This window comes from Drosophila grimshawi, unplaced genomic scaffold (assembly GCF_018153295.1).
Source record: "Drosophila grimshawi isolate 15287-2541.00 unplaced genomic scaffold, ASM1815329v1 contig_44, whole genome shotgun sequence".
NCBI classification, from domain to species: Eukaryota; Metazoa; Arthropoda; class Insecta; order Diptera; family Drosophilidae; genus Drosophila; species Drosophila grimshawi.
Genome location: NW_025063240.1, coordinates 12,617,676 through 12,638,461, shown reverse-complemented (window position 1 = coordinate 12,638,461; position 20,786 = coordinate 12,617,676). Strand labels below are relative to the sequence as shown.

Here is a 20,786-nt window from a genome sequence, read left to right as displayed (position 1 = left end):
AATGGCAAATAGGGTATATTGAAGTTGTGCAAAGTATGTGAAGGGTAAATAACAGCATATAGAATATATAAGTTCTTGATATTTATGAACAAATGAATTTTAGAGACTATAACAGCTTTTTATAATATTAAAATAAGTTTACGTATACCTTACGCATTTTAGTCCATCGATAACTACCGCCGTTTCACGAATATCGATACAAATCGATTTTCGATAGCAATAAAGGACATAATTACAGTGATATAGTCTTCAAACTGATATATAATACACCCACACATATTATTAAGATCAGACCTGATTAAGTATTTTTTATATTGAGCTAATTACTTAACTTGATTCTCCCTGTCGAGCACTCCCGACAGAAAGCTCTAATTGGTTTGTCGGATGTTGTGAACGAAATATGCAGTAACCAAAATAAAGTTCAGCTTGTTTGCAAACAATTTGACGACATGGCTTTAATAAAGTTGACCCCAGGGAACTAAATCAGACCAACACTTCGTTGGTTAGTTGGTTGTTTTTCATATTTGCAAAAACGGGAAGCCAGAGAAATGACTAATTAAATGTAACCCGTAAAAGTTTACGAGTGTTGTTGGCTGGCTAACTGAATGAGTGAGTGACTGGCTACCTGACCACCTGACTACCTTGTTAACTGCTGACTGGGCGGGATATGAAATCGGACAAGCAATTGGACGAAGCCAGCCAAAGGCGAGTGCCTAGACCCAGACCTGAGAACGAACCCAGGTCCAATGGGGGCATGACCTGAAAGCCCTTGGGCTAACTATGCGGGTGCGGGTTCGGGGGCGGGGGCGGAAAAAGCTGCAATTGCAAAACGCATAAAAGGAAAAAAGTAGAAAACCATTGGGAAACTAAAGCAGCTAAAACGTGATCAAATGCAAAAGCTGCAAATGAGACAAAAAAGAAATAACAAAATGAAGGAGAGAAATAAAAGGGCCAGAAATGCAAGCGAATGAATGAACTGTGAAGCAGCTAATGAATGAATGACAATGTGACTAATGGACTAACTTGAGTGCCTGTCTTGAGTGAATTATTGAATGAAACTCAACGCAATTCAATGCAATGCAAAGCAATGCATTGAATGAATGATGTTTACAGACATTTTCTTTGCGCTTGCATTACAATAAATCACACATCGAATCGCATTTAAGTTGACAGCGCAACAAAAGAGAAACTCGCAATGGTAATCGATGCATGGAGGGGGGAACGGGTTGTAATAAATAGCAAATACATCAAATTTAATGCAAGCCAAAGAAGGACAAATCGAAAGCCAAACAAAGGCAAAGACGTGACTTAAAATAGCTAAAACTTAAGTGTTTGCATAAGATTTATAAGATAATAACAAAAGATAATACATATTGTTTCTTGTGCTTGCTGCTTATCGATTCAAGTTCGTTCTGTAACCAACCCCTACACAGAAAAATATACAGAAATTTGTGCATGAAATTTTCATACTCGCGTCAAGAATTTTATATCTCCTTGAAGACAATCTAGTACAAATCGTAATAAAAAATGTGAACTTAAATTGTTACATAAAAATCTTAAGTATTTAACACCTGACTTAAGGGTATTTACTATTACTAGTCACGGTATCTCGACGACACCATTCTAATTTATTTCTCTGTGTGTATCTCAAGCCAATGGCGGCGCTAAATTTTCCGCTGCAGTTTGCATATTTACTACTTGTCCAGGCTTGATGGGAGATAAGCTGCTGCTGCACCCCACTCAGCCCTGCGCTGGCATCTCCTGCTTTATCATTGCTATGATTAGCTGTGCGTCATTAAACACAAAATCTCAGCTTGTGGCTTGTGCTCCAATTCCCGCTAATAACCCGCACACAGTGCCTACCACAAGTAGCTTGACGCATGTATCCGACTTTAGTGGCGAAGATCCGGAGACTTGAAACTCGTCAAAGTTCGTTGGCCCCAATTCCAGCAGCCAACTTTAAATCGCATTTGATGGCGGGGCGACCGGCGACCCGCAGCAACTATTTTGTCAAATGGGGGGCATGGCCATGTAATATCGCTGGCTCAAAAAAATTGCCTGGCATCTTCCGTTCAGATACATTTCTTATTTTCATGCCCCACTCAAGATTACAGCATTTAACATGACTTTGTTATTATTATTGTTGTTGTCAGCTTGTTATGTTGTGGCTCTCTAATTGGCCTCTGGCTTTGGCTTTTGCTTTGGCTTTGACTGTCTGTGTAACTAAGTATTTCTTATTTCTATGCGAAGAATCCGCTTTGATGTCATTCAACTAACTGTAAATAGATTTTATGTACATATTTTTAGCTTGCTTCTATACTGTATATATATATAGTTATTTTTTAAGGGGGCCCCATCATTATCATCCATCCAAGTCATTGTAAAAAAAAGCCCACAAAAAAAAACACAAATATATTCAACAAACATATTTTGATGCAAGACTTGCAAAGTTTGTGACCACAGTACGTGCCTTTTTCTCACTCTCGTCTCTTTCTACAGGTACCAAGCACAGCTCTTTTCGCGGCCATCCCGGCAAATATCACATGAATTTAGGTAACAACAATTTAAACGTAGTGTCATTGTTAATAATTATAGAATGAATCTATTGATATAATGCATGATAATCACCACAGTGGTCAACTTCTTTTCCTTTCTTTCTTTCTTTCTTTCTTTATTTTTTGTCGCTTTTTAAGTGGAAGAAAAAATGCAGAGAAAAAAGTTCACCCCATCACATTTTCGCCATTTAAAATCAAAGAATTCTTAAGTAATAAAAAAATCTGATTAAGTTGAAAACAAGAAAGAACGTTTATTTGAGGCACGCCAAATGTTAGATACGCTTTGAATATAATTTCTAACAACACAACTGTGGTTCCTATGGCAGCTATATGATGTAGTGGAATAATCTGGCTGGCTTCGACATATGTGCCTGCTGCAGTTAAAATACAAATTTATCATCTTTGAACTTGATGGACTAGTTCGCATAGAAGCAGACAGACAGGCATGTCCATATCGACTTGGCTTAGATCAAGAATATATATATATATAGCTTGTGAGTTCGGAGACGTCGACGATTATAAAAACTCAATTATTAACTTTAATTGTTTTTACAATATTGCCCACTCAATAAATGCACACATATTAAGGCGAAAAATAAATGTTATTCCTATTAATGCCTGCTGGTTCTGCGAAATGCAAATCTGACTCAACGTCAGAGATTCTCGTATAAAAAGTACGCTGAATGTGCGTTGAATATACAGAATGTAAAACAATGCAGAAACAAACCCACATCATCCAGCCAAATCCATTTGAGTAGTACTTGTGAGTCATCGTTCCCATTTGAATCGTACATGCATAATTATTTGACCATCTGGTCACGGGTCTGTCGTCGCAGGTTAATCTCGAATGCATTGGCCACCATTGGACGACCACCATGTTAGGCAACCCTAGAGGAGGATGAGGTCTAAGCTTCCGCTCTCTCTCTCTGTCCCTCCCTCTCTCACTCTTCCCCTTCCTCTGCCTCACCCTCTATCAACATATATATCTATCCAACTACCTATTGCTATTAATATTTCCTGTCTCGCGCGCATAAATTAACAATATGCGATGAGCGACAGGCAATTGAAACGGCCAGGCAAACTGGGAACGGGAACGGGAATGGGATTGTGATTGGGATTGGGAATGGGACTGGGAATGGGAACCCTTCTCAAATATGTTTATTATGCTTTATTATTTGGGTTTTATGACTTTCGAAATCGCAGCGCACCCACATTCAAAGACTAATTTCAAGCGACTCTCTCAAATCCGAAAATGTGCTGCTCTATGGAAAAAGTGGGGAAAAGCGTCATGTGCCCAAGTCTAAGTGGTGGATTGGGGGCATAAGGCAGTGGGGGCAACGCGATGCGGTGTCCGCTCACCCAGAATCTGAGTGCCAACGGAAGTGGCTGCTTAATGAAAAATACAAAAAAAAAATGAAAAAGTACCGTTGTAAATGTGCATTTCTCAATTATTTGTGTGTGAGGCCGTCAAATGGAGAAGATCATTGCGGATAAACTCTGAAGATGAAATACTCTAGACAACACAACTGCGAACAAAACTCGTCACGGTTTAAATTGGGTTCGTTATTGCAATTATGTCTTATATAATGAATATATATATATATCTGGGAGTATCTTCACCCACTTAAATAAATGCCTCTGGCAGCTTATTGATCAAAGAATTTCAAAGTTATGGTTAAAATTTGAAAGTCAAGAATTATTTATGCTTACTTAAGCATAACAGAGTACTAATTCTGAATAGAATCTTTATCCCGTTAACACTTGAGCTAAGAACAGCACATTTCTCGCAGTGTACTATTGCCACATAAATGAATGAACAATTGCAGAGTTTATTTCAAAGCTGAAATACTTTCAGCAAGGGTAAATAAGTGTCTCATACAGAGCGGTGTCGCCGCATCCGACAGATACAGATACAAACACAGATACCAGATACACACACACACACACACACACATATATATACATACACACACACACACACAGAGTGTTAGGCTTGTTACTGAAATCAGTTAGAACTTCCCACAATCAATCCCGAACTGGGAAGCTATTCCATCGTCGTTTCTGTACCTGGGCAACTTGGTTTGCTGTAATTTTATGCCGTTTTTTTTTTTGTTTTTCCATTTTTCTTTTTTGTATTTTTTTCTATGCATAATTTAATTTTTTCAATGAAAGAGAGTTTCAAGCGAGGGGCCTGCCCCCGTTGGGCTCCACAAATTGCCCGCATTCCTGTGTGAGAGAAACGGGTTTACCTTGATGAGAGCAATGCGATCGTTCAGTGCGCATTGTTTCGTGACCAGGCAGGCAGATTGTGTGTTAACAACAAAAACAACAACAACAACGTCGTTCACTTACCCCTTGCTCTACCGTTGCAGAGGCGCTGCTGCAATCGCGTCCATTGCCACACATTCCGGCCGGGAGCACAGCGGCCACGCTGCTCGCCGATGCGGCCGAGCTGCAGGGCCAAGATTCACCCGGTAATGTGCTCGCCTCACTGGGTCACAGTTCGGCGACATCCGTATTTGAGTCGGCGCATCGTTGGACCTCAAAGGAGAATCTGTTGGCGCCTGGCCCCGAAGAGGATGACCCGCAGCTATTTGTGGCCCTGTACGATTTCCAAGCGGGCGGCGAGAATCAGCTGAGCCTCAAGAAGGGCGAACAAGTGCGCATCCTGAGCTACAACAAATCTGGTGAGTGGTGCGAGGCTCATTCCGATTCCGGCAATGTGGGCTGGGTGCCCTCCAACTATGTGACACCGCTGAATTCGCTGGAGAAGCACTCCTGGTACCACGGGCCCATCTCTCGCAATGCCGCCGAATATCTACTCAGCTCCGGCATCAATGGCAGTTTTCTGGTCCGCGAGAGCGAGAGTTCGCCCGGTCAGCGCAGCATCAGCTTGAGGTAGCCTATACATTTCTATTCGTATTTTACAACTCGAACTAATCTCCAATCCCATTCAGATACGAGGGTCGCGTCTATCACTATCGCATCTCAGAGGATCCCGATGGCAAGGTCTTTGTGACGCCCGAAGCCAAATTTAATACGCTCGCCGAGCTAGTGCATCATCATAGTGTGCCGCATGAGGGTCACGGTCTGATTACGCCGCTACTCTATCCGGCGCCCAAACAGAACAAACCGACAGTCTTTCCACTCAGTCCCGAACCGGATGAGTGGGAGATCTGCCGCACGGACATCATGATGAAGCACAAACTGGGCGGCGGACAGTATGGCGAGGTCTATGAGGCCGTATGGAAGCGCTATGGCAACACAGTCGCTGTCAAGACACTGAAAGAGGACACCATGGCACTGAAGGACTTCCTCGAAGAGGCGGCCATCATGAAAGAGATGAAGCATCCAAATCTTGTACAGCTTATCGGTGGGAACATTGAACACAAATTACGTTTTCTCATCTACAACTCGACCCGGGCATAAATTGAATAATCTTTTTTTTAAAGTGAAATTTTGCCTTTAGCTATGTGGATGAGAGAATTTATATTTACAAATTGGTTTTTTAATGGAGATCATGGTCTGACTACGTTTCTCTTTCGCCCACATTCAGGTGTCTGCACCCGTGAGCCGCCCTTCTATATCATCACCGAGTTCATGTCGCACGGCAATCTGCTTGACTTTCTGCGCTCCGCCGGCAGAGAGACACTGGACGCAGTGGCCCTGTTGTATATGGCGACACAGATAGCGTCGGGCATGAGCTATCTGGAGTCTCGCAACTATATCCATCGGGATCTGGCGGCGCGCAACTGCTTGGTGGGTGACAACAAGCTGGTCAAGGTCGCTGATTTTGGGCTGGCGCGTCTGATGCGCGACGATACATATACGGCGCATGCGGGCGCCAAGTTCCCCATCAAGTGGACCGCCCCCGAGGGACTGGCGTACAACAAGTTCAGCACCAAGTCCGATGTGTGGGCCTTTGGGGTGCTGCTGTGGGAGATAGCGACGTACGGGATGTCGCCATATCCGGGCATTGATCTCACCGATGTGTACCATAAGCTCGAGAAGGGCTATCGCATGGAACGGCCGCCCGGCTGTCCGCCGGAGGTGTACGATCTGATGCGACAGTGCTGGCAATGGGATGCGGCGGATCGGCCCACATTCAAGAGCATACACCATGCGCTGGAGCACATGTTTCAGGTGGGTGACGGTGACGGTGTCGGTGTCGGTGTCGATTTCGAGGTGTGGGACGATGATGTCGATGATATCGATGATGATTACGATGGCGACAATGACGACAATGACGACGACAATGGCATTGAGCTTTGATTTCAATTGGCGTCTGCCACGCCATCGCTCATGGAATGCCAGCGCACCCAATGTTCAAGTCTCGCAATCATCAGTAGTGATAGCAATAATGATCCACGTGCTGCACGTCTCTCCTTCTTCGCTCCGCAGGAATCGTCCATCACCGAAGCGGTCGAGAAACAGCTAAATGCCACAGCCAGCGCCGGCTCCGGTTCGACGTCAGCAACGGGCGGGGGAATAGCACCAGCGACGGTAGCCGCAGCAGCCACGGCCAGTGCCTCATCATCGACAGCATCCGCCTCGCTTAGCCTGACGCCACAAATGGTCAAGAAAAGTCTGCCCAGTCTCGATCCGCAGCAGCAGCAACAGCAATTGGCCAGCACGCCCATGTCAGGTGAGTGAAATGTTTTGCACAACAGCGCTCAATTGCTGCGAATCATTGCTGATCTCAAATACCCGCAGAGACCGGCTCCACATCCACCAAGCTGAGCACCTTCTCCAGCCAGGGCAAGGGCAATGTGCAGATGCGACGCACCACCAACAAGCAGGGCAAACAGGCACCAGCTCCGCCCAAGCGCACCAGGTAAACCACCCGCCTGTTATATGCATTACAGTCACAATCTATTCATGCTGCTCGCTGTCCTTCTATTCCGTAGTTTGCTCTCCAGCAGCCGGGATTCCACATATCGCGAGGAGGATGCACGCAACTTTATTGATGAGCTCAACACGAATGGTAGTACTACTTGTAGAAACTTCCACTTCAACTCCAACAACATTTTAAGCCAGACCCTATGTAGAAATTTTAAAACCCAAATTCCAACCCAGACACAAATACGTACACAACAACAACAACAACTCCTCCAACAACAGAAACAACAGTTATTGCAACCAGTACAACAACAACAACAACAAACGTATTCAATTAAGAAATCATCCTCCTGCAGTAGTTTCCTTTACGACATCCTATTTCGAGGTATTTGTCAATGGAGTAAGAATTCCAATTTACAATTTATGTTTTCGTTTTATTGGTTTGTGATGCACAAGGAAAAACATTTCAATATTTTTTATTTATCATTATTATTATGCTTTTAATGTGTTTGTATTCTGCATTCTCAAAACCTATATAAAAACTATGTAAATTTAAGTTTTTAAATGGTTTTTGGAATGTTTTTGGTATTATTTTTATAATTTTAAATTGCTATCGGCATTTATAAGTGGAATCTTGTAAATAATTTAAACAGAAACCGAAACAAAAGATTCCACAATAAATACCATACAACTTATTATTTTTACATAATTTCATTTAGCTTTTGGTGTTTTCTATATTCTATGTTCAAATTTATTCTATTCTATTATTGTTATTTTATGTTTTCTGTTTATATCAACATTTTGGTTTTGTAGTGCTTTAACTTTTGTTTGGTGTTGACAAATATTGAGCCAAAATGGGTTTGTCGCCACGACTAAGACTCTCAGCTCCCGCTAATCTGCTACTCCCGAATCCCAGCACGCGCATGTTAATCCCAATTGCAGCCCAGTCATTTGATGCATCTCCATTTTTGCAGGTCTCACACGGGATATTAACAATTTGACGCAGCGCTATGATTCGGAAACGGATCCGACTGCTGATCCCGACACGGATGCCACTGGAGATAGTCTGGAGCAGAGTTTGACAGCCACGCCGCCCAACAAGATGCAGCACTCGCTACATGGTGGCATCTCGTCGGGCATTGGGCCGCGTTCCTCCCAGCAGCACAGCTCCTTCAAGCGTCCGGTGATGGGCAATCGCGGCTTAGAGACGCGCCAGAGCAAACGTTCGCAGCACCATCCAAATAGGGAGCAACCCAACCAAGGCAATGGCAATGTTAATGTTACCAATGGCAATGGCAATGGGATACCAGTGCTGCCTGCTCATCCCATCACTGTGGGCGCTTTGGAGGTGATGAATGTGAAGCGGGTCGTCAATCGCTATGGCACTTTGCCTAAGGTGGCGCGCATTGGCGCCTTTCTCGATAGCTTGGAGGACAGCAGCAGCAGCAGTGGCGAGGCAGCCGCCAATGGCCATGCCACACCACCAGCACGTGCTCCACCGCCCAATGTGCCCACGTCTACCGGCAAAACGCTGACGCCGTCGGCAGCAGCAGGAACAGCAGCAGCAACGTCGACGACTGGAACACCTCAGCAAATGATACGGAGCAACTCGTCCAGTGGCGTGACCATGCAGAACAATGCTGCAGCCAGTCTGGGAAAGTTGCGGCGTCATCCCACCACCACAGAGGGCGCCATGATGACCTTCTCCTCGTTTCGTGCCACGGGCAACAGCAATTCACCAAAGCGCGGCGTCATCACACAGCCGGCACTGGCCAATCTGGAGTTTCCGCCGCCACCACTTGAGGAATTTGAGGCGTTGCCGCCACCACCGCCGCCGCCAGCGCCCGAGAGCGCCGTCCAGGCGATACAGCAGCATCTGCATGCGCAGCACAGCAGCAGCAACGATGTCAGCAATACGGCTCCCAGCGTCGAGGAAGCCAGCTCCCGCTTCGGTGTCTCGCTACGCAAGCGTGAACCCTCCACAGACTCGTGTAGCTCACTTGGCACGCCACCCGATGCGGCACCAGGACCGACACCAGGGCCAACGCCAGTGTCCGAGAAGAGTCTCAATCTCAAAGAGAAACTCATCACAGAGATCAAGTCAGCCAGCAAGCCGTCCGAGTCCATCAATGGTGCTGCTGCTCCGCCAACAGCGCCGCCACCCGTTGTCGATCCGGTGGCTCAACTCTTCACCGAGCTGGCGGAGAGCATGAATCTGCCCAAGCAGACCAAGCTAACCAATGGTAATAGCAACAGCAACAGCAATAGCAATAGCAATAGCATTAGCAATTCGAACAACAGCAACAACAACAACTTCAAGGCGCAACTGAAGAAAGTGGAGCCAAAGAAACTGAACGCGCCCATTCCAAAGGCCGAGCAGTCCACGAACATAATTGACTTTAAGGCGCATCTGCGCAAAGTGGACAAGGATCAAACGCAACAGCAGCAGCCAACATCGCCGCAGCAGCAGCAACAACAACAGCAACAATCCTCGCCCAATTGCAACACCACGCGCAAGGAGGATAGCAAAAAGTTTAGCCCCGGAGCAAACGCAAATCAAAAGACTGAAATCAAAATCGATGTGAGCAACAATTCCTCCAATAATGCGGAAACGGAATCCGGCGGCGAAACTGGCCACACAGATGCCGGCAAGCGACGCAGCACAGGTAGTATTAATAGTTTAAAGAAACTGTGGGAGCAGCAGCCGCCCGGCGGTGATTATGCCAGCACCACAATCCCACTTCAAGCCCAACAGCCAACAGCAGCACCACAACCAGCACAATTGTCGCCCAAATATGGCCTAAAGCCAACGTTGACCACGGTCAGCACTAAACTGTTTGGCAATAACCCGCCGCCAGCGGCACCGCCACCACCGCCCCCAATTAGCAGCACTGCAGCAGCAGCAGCAGCAGCAAGCACAACAGCACTGTCCAAGCAACTAGCAACAACAAAAACTACCACATCCTCATCCACAACCTCTACAATAAAAACATCTCTTTCAACGCAACTCTTCACAGATGCCGAGCTCAGCAACAACAGCAGCAGCAACGAGGAGCAGCAGCCTACCGAGGGAGGATTAGAAGGAGGAGGAGGCAACTCCACCAACGCAACCACAACTACAACTTCAACGGCAACGGCAGAACTCCTGACGCAATCGCTGTACAGCAGCGAGCAGTTACAATACAGCAATGCGGCCAATTCCAACGTCAGCAAGCAGCTGAGCAGCTCCGGCACCAACAGCCAGAATAAGCCAGCTGTGCCGCACAAGCCCACCAAATTGACCATATATGCCACGCCCATTGCCAAAATAGCGGGCATCAATGTGGGCGGCGTTGGAGCCGACAATATCAATTCGACGCAAATCTCACGCGAGAGCATACTGGAGCTGGTGACGCTGCTCGAGGGATCGCTCAAGCATCCGGTGAATGCCATATCCGCTTCACAGTGGCTGCAGCTCAGCGACAAGTTGAACATACTGCAGAACTCGTGTGTGGTGTTTGCGGAGAATGAATCGATGCCGCCGCACTCGAAATTCCATTTCCGGGAGCTGGTGACACGGGTGGAGACGCAATCGCAGCATTTGCGCAGCGCTGGCAGCAAGAATGTCCAGGACAATGAGCGGCTGGTGGGCGAGGTCGGACAGTCGCTCAAACAGATCTCGAATGCGTTGCACAGGTAAATGATAAGAACGGGGATGGACGCACAGCGGAGCGGTGAACCGGACAACAGCGGCACAGCCATTTGGCTGGATGCCGAGGCCAATTTTATCAAGCGCAAGCAGCAGCAGCAGCTGCAACCACAGTGATATTATCAAAATCCACATCGCTCCCACCATCCCCCCAAAACTGGACGCCGCCACATGCCCCACAACCAGGCGACCAGAGCAGAGATGCAGCTCCTCAGCTAAGACTGAGGACAAAAAACCAGCAGGAGAATCAATAAAATGAACGTAACTTCAAGCCCAGCGAAGAAGCGAAGAACAGACGGCAACAACAACAGCAAAAACAAAAGAATAAGCAGAACAACAACAACCAACTACAACTATAATTAATTATTATTAACTATATATATGTATATGCTTATATACACACACATACATATAAATATCTATCGTAGTATTTAGTAGCCGTAGCGATTATACATACATCTAGTCATACATAAATTTGATGCATCCGCTATTGATATATCGAGGGACGAACACAAACAAAAAACAAAAAGAAAAGGCTTCAAACTGAGTTGCAAAGCAAAAATATTTCTATAGGCATTTCTCGATTCTAATCTCGTTCTTTGAATTGTGAAAACACAAAACCAGAATCCCTATTTTTCTCCATTTAAAAATTAGAGCTTCGTTGTATAAGGAATACGTACATTTGAAAGACAAATCTAGCAAGTGCATAGTGAAAGGTGTAAAAAGACCTTCATGCAATGAATGAAATACATTATATTATATAAATATATATTATACCCTGAAATATATATACCACAAAAATGGTATAATATATATTTCATTAGAAATATTCTCCAATAAAATAAGTAATTATACTGCACATGCATATACATATACATATATATATATATTTATGTATGAATGTATATATATGTATATATATTTTACATACATATATACTAGTCGGTAAAGTGTTTTAGTATACCCAATACTTATACAAGACATATAATTTATATATGTGCGTACAACATTATATATATATATATATATGTAATACGATAAGCGTTAAATGCAAATTGAAAACTCAATCTACAACGTTTAGACTTTTCTTCATGTTTTTAGTACTCGTAATACCTACATAAATATAAAAAAAAAATGAACAAAAACAACAAAAAAGAAAATGAAAATGAAACGAAGATCTGTGTGTACTACTTGGCATAACTTATAAACAGTAGCAAAGCCCAAAGATATTATTAACTGACTACTCGACAGATATATACTATATATAGCTATATATATATGTGTATATATATATATATATATATATATGCATGTTAGTTGCAAAGACTAAATCAACTTAATCTTTAGTTTATGTTGAAAATACACGAAGCAAAAAATTAATTGGTGGCAAACGCTTTTTAGACATATACATATATACAAATACACAAACAAATTGTAATTATTATCTGATATTTTATGGATTTTAAAAAACTACTTTTATACGTAAAACACATACACACAACACAAACTCACTCACACTCACTCGAAATAAAAACAACCAAATAAATATTCATTTCATATACATATATACGCGGGTCGACATTAGGGCGGGCCATATGTAAAACATATAAATATGGATGTGCATAACAAATACATATATATATATATATATATATATATATATATATATATATATATATATATATATATATATATATGAAAATATATATATATTTCAAATTTATCCAAATATCTACCCGCAAAAATAACAGACAAAAGACAATGTGCATTCAAAATATATTTCTATATATATAAATACTATATTTCTGTAACTTCTATAACATCTGTGCGTTTGAATACGCTTAGAGCATATATATATATAAATATATTATTTAAAAGAAAACGGATCAAAAATACTTCAAGGAGAAATAAAAATGATATTTAAAACTAAACTCCTCAAGTTGTGTATTTCGACAGCGAGAAATAAATAATGAAGAATATGATGAGTAACAGTTATTTGCTTCTGGGGCATCAGAGTAATTTCAAATCTGTACTTTATTACTAGCGGTTTTTATTCTAAATTGCTCTACGTCTCAAAAACCCCTATTTCAAATTGAAAATATTCTGCTATCGATAACTTCCTTTGCTTATATCGATATTTACTGTTGTAGTGGATATTCGCATTGTACAGCACTGATATCTTGCAACCCTACGATAGTTGTGCTGCCATCCATGTTAATACGGTAGCAGAACCATACTGTGTTGAATTCAAATTGGGACCGCTTAAATATAAATCTTAACTTTATAAGAACTGCTGGTTAAATTGCATGTGTGGAGAGTTCGCTGAACAAGATAACTAGATATGCGCCTTTTTTACCAAGGCTTAATAAATGCTCGCTGTGAGTAACATTTGAGCAAATGGTAATGTTATTGCCGCTGTTATGTTAAATAACATTTCTGTTTTGCATTCGTTCTTTTTTTTCATAAAGAAAAGAAGAAGAGAAAGAGGAAAAAAGACGAAATAATATATAATAATAGAATATTATTTATACTGTGATATATAAAGCCAAGCATTGTTTGTGTGTCTGCAAACCAGTAATTGAGCAAACGAATCAACAGTAAACGAGAACGCAACGACAGCAAACACAAATTGTGAAAACAACAACAGCAGCAGCAACACCAGCAACAACAACAACCACATCAAGAAAGTCAGCAAAGCAAGCAGCAAGCATTAAAATGCCACTTTTTGGTAAATCACAGAAGACGCCAGCCGAGTTGGTCAAGTCGCTGAAGGAGGCGATAAACGCACTGGAGGCCGGGGATCGCAAGGTGGAGAAGGCACAGGAGGATGTTAGCAAAAATCTGGTGTCCATCAAGAATATGCTGTATGGGAGCAGTGATGCGGAACCGCCAGCGGATTATGTTGTTGCCCAGCTGTCGCAGGAGCTGTATAACAGTAATTTGCTGTTGCTACTCATACAGAATCTGCATCGCATCGATTTCGAGGGTAAGAAGCATGTGGCGCTCATATTTAATAATGTGCTGCGCCGACAGATTGGCACACGATCCCCAACAGTGGAATACATATGCACGAAGCCGGAAATATTGTTTACACTGATGGCCGGCTATGAGGATGCGCATCCGGAGATTGCCCTTAATTCGGGCACAATGTTGCGAGAGTGTGCTCGATATGAGGCGTTGGCGAAAATTCAATTGCATTCGGATGAGTTCTTCAAGTTCTTCCGTTATGTGGAAGTGTCAACGTTTGACATCGCCTCCGATGCCTTCTCCACGTTCAAGGAGCTGCTGACACGCCACAAGCTACTGTGTGCCGAATTCTTGGACGTCAACTACGACAAGTTCTTCTCGCAGCATTACCAGCGTCTCCTCAACTCTGAGAACTATGTGACACGGCGCCAGAGTTTAAAGCTGCTCGGCGAACTGTTGCTGGACAGGCATAATTTCACCGTGATGACACGCTATATATCAGAGCCGGAGAACCTGAAGCTGATGATGAACATGCTTAAGGAGCGATCACGTAACATTCAATTCGAGGCGTTTCATGTCTTCAAAGTTTTTGTCGCGAATCCGAATAAACCGAAACCCATACTGGACATCCTGCTGCGCAATCAAACGAAACTGGTCGACTTCCTAACCAGCTTCCATACGGATCGATCCGAGGATGAGCAGTTCAACGACGAGAAGGCCTATCTGATCAAGCAGATAAGGGAGCTGAAACCGCTGCCCGAGGCTTAGTGGGCAGCCAGGGGACAACGAGCGACAACGAGAAGGAGAACGAAAGCAAGAACGAGAACACGTAGCAGGCCTTTGCTGCTCTATGGCAGGATGATTATGATGATGACGATAGCAGGACGACGACGACGAGGACGAAGACGGACAAAGGATATGCATACAGAGTGTGTTGAGCAATCGCAATTGCAATTGCAATTGCAATACACATTACACATAATATTTAGTAGGGACACAAGACGAAAACTAAAACTAAAACGACGACGACGATGACGATGATGATGACGATGACGACAGCACTTGTGAGTAACTCTAAACAATAATTTAGACAAAGCAAACAACAAAAACAAAAAAGCGAAAAACAAAAACAAAAATGGATAACGATAAATAACGATAAAGCAAAAATACAAACAAGTAGTTACAACAACCAAAAAATACACACACATAATTATATTATATACCTAATATATGTATATATATAATATATATATATATTGTATGTAATAGCTTAAGGAGCAAAAACAGATAATGCAGAATTTAACTAAAAAAAAAAACAGACACACACACACACTAAAAGAAAACAACTTTATTTTCTTCCTTTCCGGAGATATGCATGTGTATATTCGATTCAACCAGCTTCCGTATACAGTTCGCTTTTAAATTGTTCATAGTTTGTTCCGAGTTTGTTGTTGTTGTTGCTGCTGTTATTGTTGTTGTTGTTGTGTGGTTCCACAGTCTGGAGATCGTTTGCTTATAGAGATAGAGCTATGTATGTATTTACACCTACCTTACTACATACAATTTTTCGTAAAAGGTTTTTCTTTTTTTTTTCTTTTGAGTTTGTGTATTTCGATTGCGTATTTAAATAGTTGTTGTATTGAAATTGAGCGTTTTTGAAACGGTTATCCCCAGGACAATGAAGATAATATGAGTTTTGACTTACAATTTAGACATTAAACATTTCAAATGTGCTCCGAAATTAACAATTACGGTAAATTATTATTATTAATTATGTATGAAATGAAAAACAAAACAAAAAACAATTGTAATTTCACACACAAGAAAAAAACGAAAACAAAAAGATACTTCATTCAGAATACTGCATAATAACTATAGTTATAATTAAAAAGAAGAGCATTCAACACACACCACACACTCACACACACACACACACACAAACACACACACTCCCAAACAAACAACACATCCATACGTACATAGTAAACAAAAAGGGAAGTAAAACAACAACATTACGAGGAGCATAATAAATATATGATTATTATAATTTATATTATTCCCAAAATTAAAGATAACAGCCAAACAAAAATTCCATCCAATATGTGTCATTCTCATTGGGAAACAGGGTTATGGGTTGTGGGTGCGGCGCGGCTGTTGCGGTGTGGCAAATTGTTAAGACGTGCATGCCACCACCGCAGCAGACGTTGTCTTAGGCTCCTGAGTCATGTGCCAGCTGCAGGGCTGCAGAAACACTTGCAAATTTGATGTTAAGAAGATGCATCAGCAGTCGAATGTATTTAATATTTCAACATTCATACATTAATATCCCTTTTTGTATTCATTCATCAAAGTAGACAAAAATACCGTATTTTCACTGGGAAATACAATACAATTTTTTTTGAAAATGTCTTTTTCAATCTCCTCAAAATACCAGGGTATTCGAACGGAAAGTAAACATGGTTTACTATTGCCGTAGCCCTGGTTCAGAACAGCTGACTTTGAATTACGGCGCTGAGAAATCAACTAGTAATTGTGTCTTATATTATGCACAAAAGATTTCGCAAAACGGCAGATGTGATTTTTGAGGACAGTAGCAGCAGCAGCAGCATTGAGGCATGTGCAAGCATCTCCTTTGTGCAAAGGAAATATATGCGAAAGCGACGCAGAGAAGCCATCAATGTCGAACTGAACATTTCCGGCTCGAGCAGCGATGACGAACAGTTGGCGGAGCAGGAGAATAAAATGTGGCTGAAAAATCTTAAGCGTTGCAGCAGCAGTCAAAAACCGCTCCAGCTGACACCACAAAACAAGTTCCAGCCATTATCGCTGTCAGTTAGTGCCAAGTCGCCGTCTCCAACTCCACCAATGCCTGGTTGTGCATTGGAGCCAACTGAGTATTCCAAGTCCACGCCAGCTGCATGGAACAGCTTTAGAAAAACACTGGCAGCACTGAAGCAGGAGCAACGAGGATTGCTGCAGACATCAATGTCAAACTGCAGCCATCAGTCCACGCTACTAGATTGCTCAATTGAAGCCAATCTGGAAACAATGATTGACACACAGAAGACGCCCAGGAGTGCCACAAAAGTCGCCTTAACCCAGATGAGGAAGAAGCGTTGCGTGAAAGGCGGCTATGTTCATGAGTATAAGAAACTAATGCTCAAGGAGCGCATGGATCGACGGAGTCTGGCGCATAACCAGCGTCTCGGCATCAGTTCTGGCCAGCAAGTCCGTGTGCTGGCAATGTCGGCATCCTTTGGCACCCACATGGCCCGCGTCCAAACTGAGGCAGAGCCCAAAGCCATATTCAACATTATAGTCGCTCCAAGCATGGTCAGCAATGTAAAAGTAGACTCTAAGCTGGAACTTTACATTGACCTGCAGTTGGAGTCGCCGCTGCAGCTGCCCAACAAGGAACTGATATATTTACAGCCAAATAAGATAGTTTTATTATAAAGACTAGTAGTAGACACACACACTTAGAGAATAATTAGAAAATATTTGAATACATTATGGATATCTTGTTATGAAGGTGTGGCATCTAACGTCGTTTCTTCTTCTCCAACTTGCGTATCTTGTGCAGACGGCGTGCAGCATTTCCCGTGCCCGGTGCAGCCTCATCGATGAGACAACTCTCGTCAATGGGGTCGACGGTTTCGTTGCCGCTCATCAAAACAGCAGCCGAGATGCAAACAAACTGAAATATGGCCCCAATAAAGAGGCCATAACGCACTAGCAAACTGAATAAGTCTTCCTCTCCGTATTTATCCAATGAAGCTGCAACGCCCATTTTATCAGTGGACATTTTTATTTTTATTTTGCACAGAGAAAAACTGTATGCTGTGAAAATGTTTACAACTATGTTTGTTTGTGTACAATTAATTTTGTGTATGCACCGCACAGGGTGAACTGGGCACAAAACAGCTGTCTTTGTTCGTAAAAAAACAGAAGAAGAAGAGATTTTCCTGACTGCAATCGGGCTTTGCATAATTCGTTTCTATTAGTATTTATTGAAAATATGTCGTGTTTTCGTTTGGCAACTGCACTCAATGCCGTCAACAATCAAAGCCTTCGACTCCTTGCCAAAAGAACCCCGAATCTTTCGTTGGCGCGCCGACAATTTGCAAATGCGGTGCTCGAAAGCAGCAGCAGCGGCGGCAAAGTAAAGAAACCGAATGGAACATTCAAGTTGACGCTGCTTGGTGCATGCATTGGCGCCGTCGCTGGCTCCACCTACACCATCTACACCCGGATCAATGATCAGAATTCACACAAGGAGCACGAACGCACACCGCCAAATGTCGTCGAGTCTTTGCCAGCCGGCTTGCGCATAACGAAGCGTTACATTAATCCCAAGGACACATCCGGCTTGGATATTGTGCTTTTTCAGTTTCAGACGTGCCCGTTTTGCTGTAAGGTTCGTGCCTATCTCGATTACATGGGTGTATCGTATTCAGTGGTTGAGGTGGACGCAGTTCTGCGCCAGGATATCCGTTGGTCATCGGTTAAGAAGGTGCCCATGGTGCTAATCCGACAGCAGGATGGACAATATGTACAGATGACAGATTCTAGTGCCATCATCTCGCTCGTCGCCACTGTCCTGAATGACAAGCGCGCCGATGTTGGCGAATTGGCGCAGTTCTATCCGCAGATATCCTACTTTGACGATGACGGCAAGAAGCGACTGGACATAATGAACAAATACTTCCTCATGTATCAGGATCACACACCCAAAAACATGACTAAGGAAATCGAGGAGTAAATTATTGATGTTCCTCTTTCAATATACAATATGTACTTAGTCTCCTCCAACTCTTTACAGAAATGAACGCAAGTGGAGAACCTGGGCTGACAGCCACCTGGTGCATCTGATATCACCGAACTGTTATCAGACACTCGCCGAGTCGCTGGAGACCTTTGAGTGGTTCTCCAAGGAGGGCGAGTGGGATGTCTACTTTCCCAAGTGGGAGCGCAACCTGATGGTGTACTGTGGTGCGACCGCCATGTGGCTGATAGCGAAGATGCTGAAGCGAAGACATAATCTCACCGACGATGTCCGATCTCACATGTATGATGCACTGCACAAGTGGACGACGGATCTCAAGAAACGCAACACGAAATTCATGGGCGGTAAGCAGCCAGGTTTGTCGGATCTTGCAGTGTTCGGCGTCTTGAGCAGCATGGAAGGATGTCAGACATTTAAGGATTGCCTGCAGGACACAAACATTGGTAATGCCACATTTACTACGGCTAAAACATAAACAAAGATTGTTCAACAAAAATGTATCTTTTTGTAGGAAAATGGTTTTACGATGTCAAGGAGGTTGTGCAAAAGAACCGCGGCCAACTACGTAGGGAGCGCATAGTCGGAGTGGAACCAGCGGCCTAAAACTAAATGTACATCATCATCAATTTCGCCCCAAAGATTGTTAATTTTGTTTAAATAAACGGTTCCATTGCTTTTTATTTATTTAAATTGATCTCAAACTATCGATGTTATTGCCTTCAATAATAATAAATCTATATATCGGAACGTACAGAGTTGCTTTGGAAATATCGATAGCTATAATTGTTTCTTCGTGACATCTCTAATTGTGTGTGAAACGCCGCTAGACGAAAACTTGCAAATCATTTCAGGCTGCCTTTTTTTTGTCTTGTAAAAATTAAATAAACTAAAAGAATGAATGCTCTCGGCGTTGAACAATTTCCGGACTATAAAGTACCCGGAGTGCAACATGTAGACTTTTCACCATACGAGTCCAACGGCGGGTAAGCACACAAAATAAGTCGAATATTGCAAGAAATTGATGAACAACACTTAATTTTATCTTTGCAGCTCGATTGTTGCCATTGCTGGTGAGGACTTTGTGGTCATTGCCGCCGATACACGCCTGAGCAGTGGCTACAGTATCCATTCGCGCGACCAGAGCAAACTCTTCAAACTGTCACCACACACGGTGCTGGGCTCCACGGGCTGCTGGTGCGACACCCTGTCGCTGACTGGCCTGATGAAGGTGCGCATGCAGATGTACGAGCACACACACATGAAGACAATGACAACGGATGCTGTCGCCCAGATGCTCTCCATTGTCATGTACAATCGTCGCTTTTTCCCCTACTATGTGTCGAATATTTTGGCCGGTTTGGACAAGGATGGAAAGGGTGTCGTCTATTCGTACGATCCAATTGGTCATTGCGAACGGGCCACGTATCGTGCTGGCGGTACTGCCGGATCCTTACTGCAACCGGTGCTGGATAATCAGATTGGTTACAAGAATCAAAACTTGGCGGCCGATCAGCTGCCGCCACTGACCAAGGATCGAGCCGTTTCTGTCGCCTCCGACACTTTCATTTCGGCTGCTGAGCGTGATATTTACACTGGTGATTCAGTGCTCATAAACATCATCACAAAGGATGGTATTGAGCAGAAGACCCTACAATTGCGCAAGGATTAAAAAATACTTAAGGTCAAGGGATAATTAAATTTACATTCAGATTATGTTCGACTTGAAATTGTAGCTTCTTAAATAAAACAGATCTACAAGATAAATGAGGGAAAAATTTCGTTTATATTATCGAACCTGAAATAAAATGAATACTAATATGTATTTTATATTCTTATTTGAAATTCTTCTTTCTGCTTGACATATTTTGAGCTTTTGATGCAGAACTAATATATATAAAATGCTTAATTTTGAAAATAATTGCGAGGCCGAGCAATGAGCAAATCTATCGAA

At 43.0% G+C, this 20,786-nt stretch overlaps 6 protein-coding genes across 9 annotated transcripts in view; 5 read left to right on the top strand and 1 right to left on the bottom strand.

Moving 5' to 3' along the window:
- LOC6558858 (tyrosine-protein kinase Abl) overlaps nt 1-12,709 on the top strand; it is a 28,302-nt gene extending 15,593 nt beyond the window's left edge. Inside the window, exons 2-9 of one of the 4 annotated variants that reach the window (XM_032743494.2) lie at nt 2,500-2,553; nt 4,928-5,453; nt 5,513-5,928; nt 6,112-6,698; nt 6,957-7,200; nt 7,269-7,389; nt 7,463-7,539; nt 8,369-12,709. In XM_032743494.2, the coding sequence (XP_032599385.1) occupies nt 2,500-2,553; nt 4,928-5,453; nt 5,513-5,928; nt 6,112-6,698; nt 6,957-7,200; nt 7,269-7,389; nt 7,463-7,539; nt 8,369-11,073 (4,730 nt within the window). In that variant the 3' untranslated portion in view covers nt 11,074-12,709. Of the gene's footprint in view, nt 1-2,499; nt 2,554-4,927; nt 5,454-5,512; nt 5,929-6,111; nt 6,699-6,956; nt 7,201-7,268; nt 7,390-7,462; nt 7,780-8,368 lie in introns of all 4 variants that reach the window. The other 3 variants (XM_032743492.1, XM_001984398.3, XM_032743493.2) reach the window with 3 other exon arrangements.
- Nucleotides 12,710-13,740: 1,031 nt separating this feature from the next.
- LOC6558326 (protein Mo25) lies at nt 13,741-15,193 on the top strand. Its single transcript, XM_001984399.3, has one exon. The coding sequence runs from the start codon at nt 13,798-13,800 to the stop codon at nt 14,815-14,817; it is 1,020 nt and encodes a 339-aa protein (XP_001984435.1). The 5' UTR covers nt 13,741-13,797; the 3' UTR covers nt 14,818-15,193.
- Nucleotides 15,194-16,517: 1,324 nt separating this feature from the next.
- Nucleotides 16,518-17,581, top strand: LOC6557839. Its single transcript, XM_001984400.2, has one exon. The coding sequence runs from the start codon at nt 16,594-16,596 to the stop codon at nt 17,503-17,505; it is 912 nt and encodes a 303-aa protein (XP_001984436.1). The 5' UTR covers nt 16,518-16,593; the 3' UTR covers nt 17,506-17,581.
- LOC6558274 (protein anon-73B1) lies at nt 17,475-17,891 on the bottom strand. Its single transcript, XM_001984401.3, has one exon. The coding sequence runs from the start codon at nt 17,852-17,854 to the stop codon at nt 17,591-17,593; it is 264 nt and encodes an 87-aa protein (XP_001984437.1). The 5' UTR covers nt 17,855-17,891; the 3' UTR covers nt 17,475-17,590.
- A 95-nt stretch (nt 17,892-17,986) lies between these two features.
- Nucleotides 17,987-19,578, top strand: LOC6558109 (prostaglandin E synthase 2). Its single transcript, XM_001984402.2, has 3 exons — nt 17,987-18,807; nt 18,872-19,278; nt 19,347-19,578. The coding sequence occupies exons 1-3, from the start codon at nt 18,068-18,070 to the stop codon at nt 19,436-19,438; spliced, it is 1,239 nt and encodes a 412-aa protein (XP_001984438.1). The 5' UTR covers nt 17,987-18,067; the 3' UTR covers nt 19,439-19,578.
- Nucleotides 19,579-19,594: 16 nt separating this feature from the next.
- Nucleotides 19,595-20,670, top strand: LOC6557612 (proteasome subunit beta type-1). The gene is made up of 2 exons (XM_001984403.3): nt 19,595-19,818; nt 19,886-20,670. The coding sequence occupies exons 1-2, from the start codon at nt 19,730-19,732 to the stop codon at nt 20,502-20,504; spliced, it is 708 nt and encodes a 235-aa protein (XP_001984439.1). The 5' UTR covers nt 19,595-19,729; the 3' UTR covers nt 20,505-20,670.
- Nucleotides 20,671-20,786: the final 116 nt, after the last annotated feature.

Bases quoted from the DNA above. Each gene is read 5' to 3' on its own strand.
- LOC6558326 (XM_001984399.3), top strand. From the start codon at position 13,798: ATGCCACTTTTTGGTAAATCACAGAAGACGCCAGCCGAGTTGGTCAAG.
- LOC6557839 (XM_001984400.2), top strand. From the start codon at position 16,594: ATGCACAAAAGATTTCGCAAAACGGCAGATGTGATTTTTGAGGACAGT.
- LOC6558274 (XM_001984401.3), bottom strand. From the start codon at position 17,854: ATGTCCACTGATAAAATGGGCGTTGCAGCTTCATTGGATAAATACGGA.
- LOC6558109 (XM_001984402.2), top strand. From the start codon at position 18,068: ATGTCGTGTTTTCGTTTGGCAACTGCACTCAATGCCGTCAACAATCAA. The intron at 18,808-18,871 runs GTAAATTATTGA...AACTCTTTACAG, and splicing joins ATGACTAAGGAAATCGAGGA to AAATGAACGCAAGTGGAGAA. The intron at 19,279-19,346 runs GTAATGCCACAT...ATCTTTTTGTAG, and splicing joins CCTGCAGGACACAAACATTG to GAAAATGGTTTTACGATGTC.
- LOC6557612 (XM_001984403.3), top strand. From the start codon at position 19,730: ATGAATGCTCTCGGCGTTGAACAATTTCCGGACTATAAAGTACCCGGA. The intron at 19,819-19,885 runs GTAAGCACACAA...TTATCTTTGCAG, and splicing joins CCATACGAGTCCAACGGCGG to CTCGATTGTTGCCATTGCTG.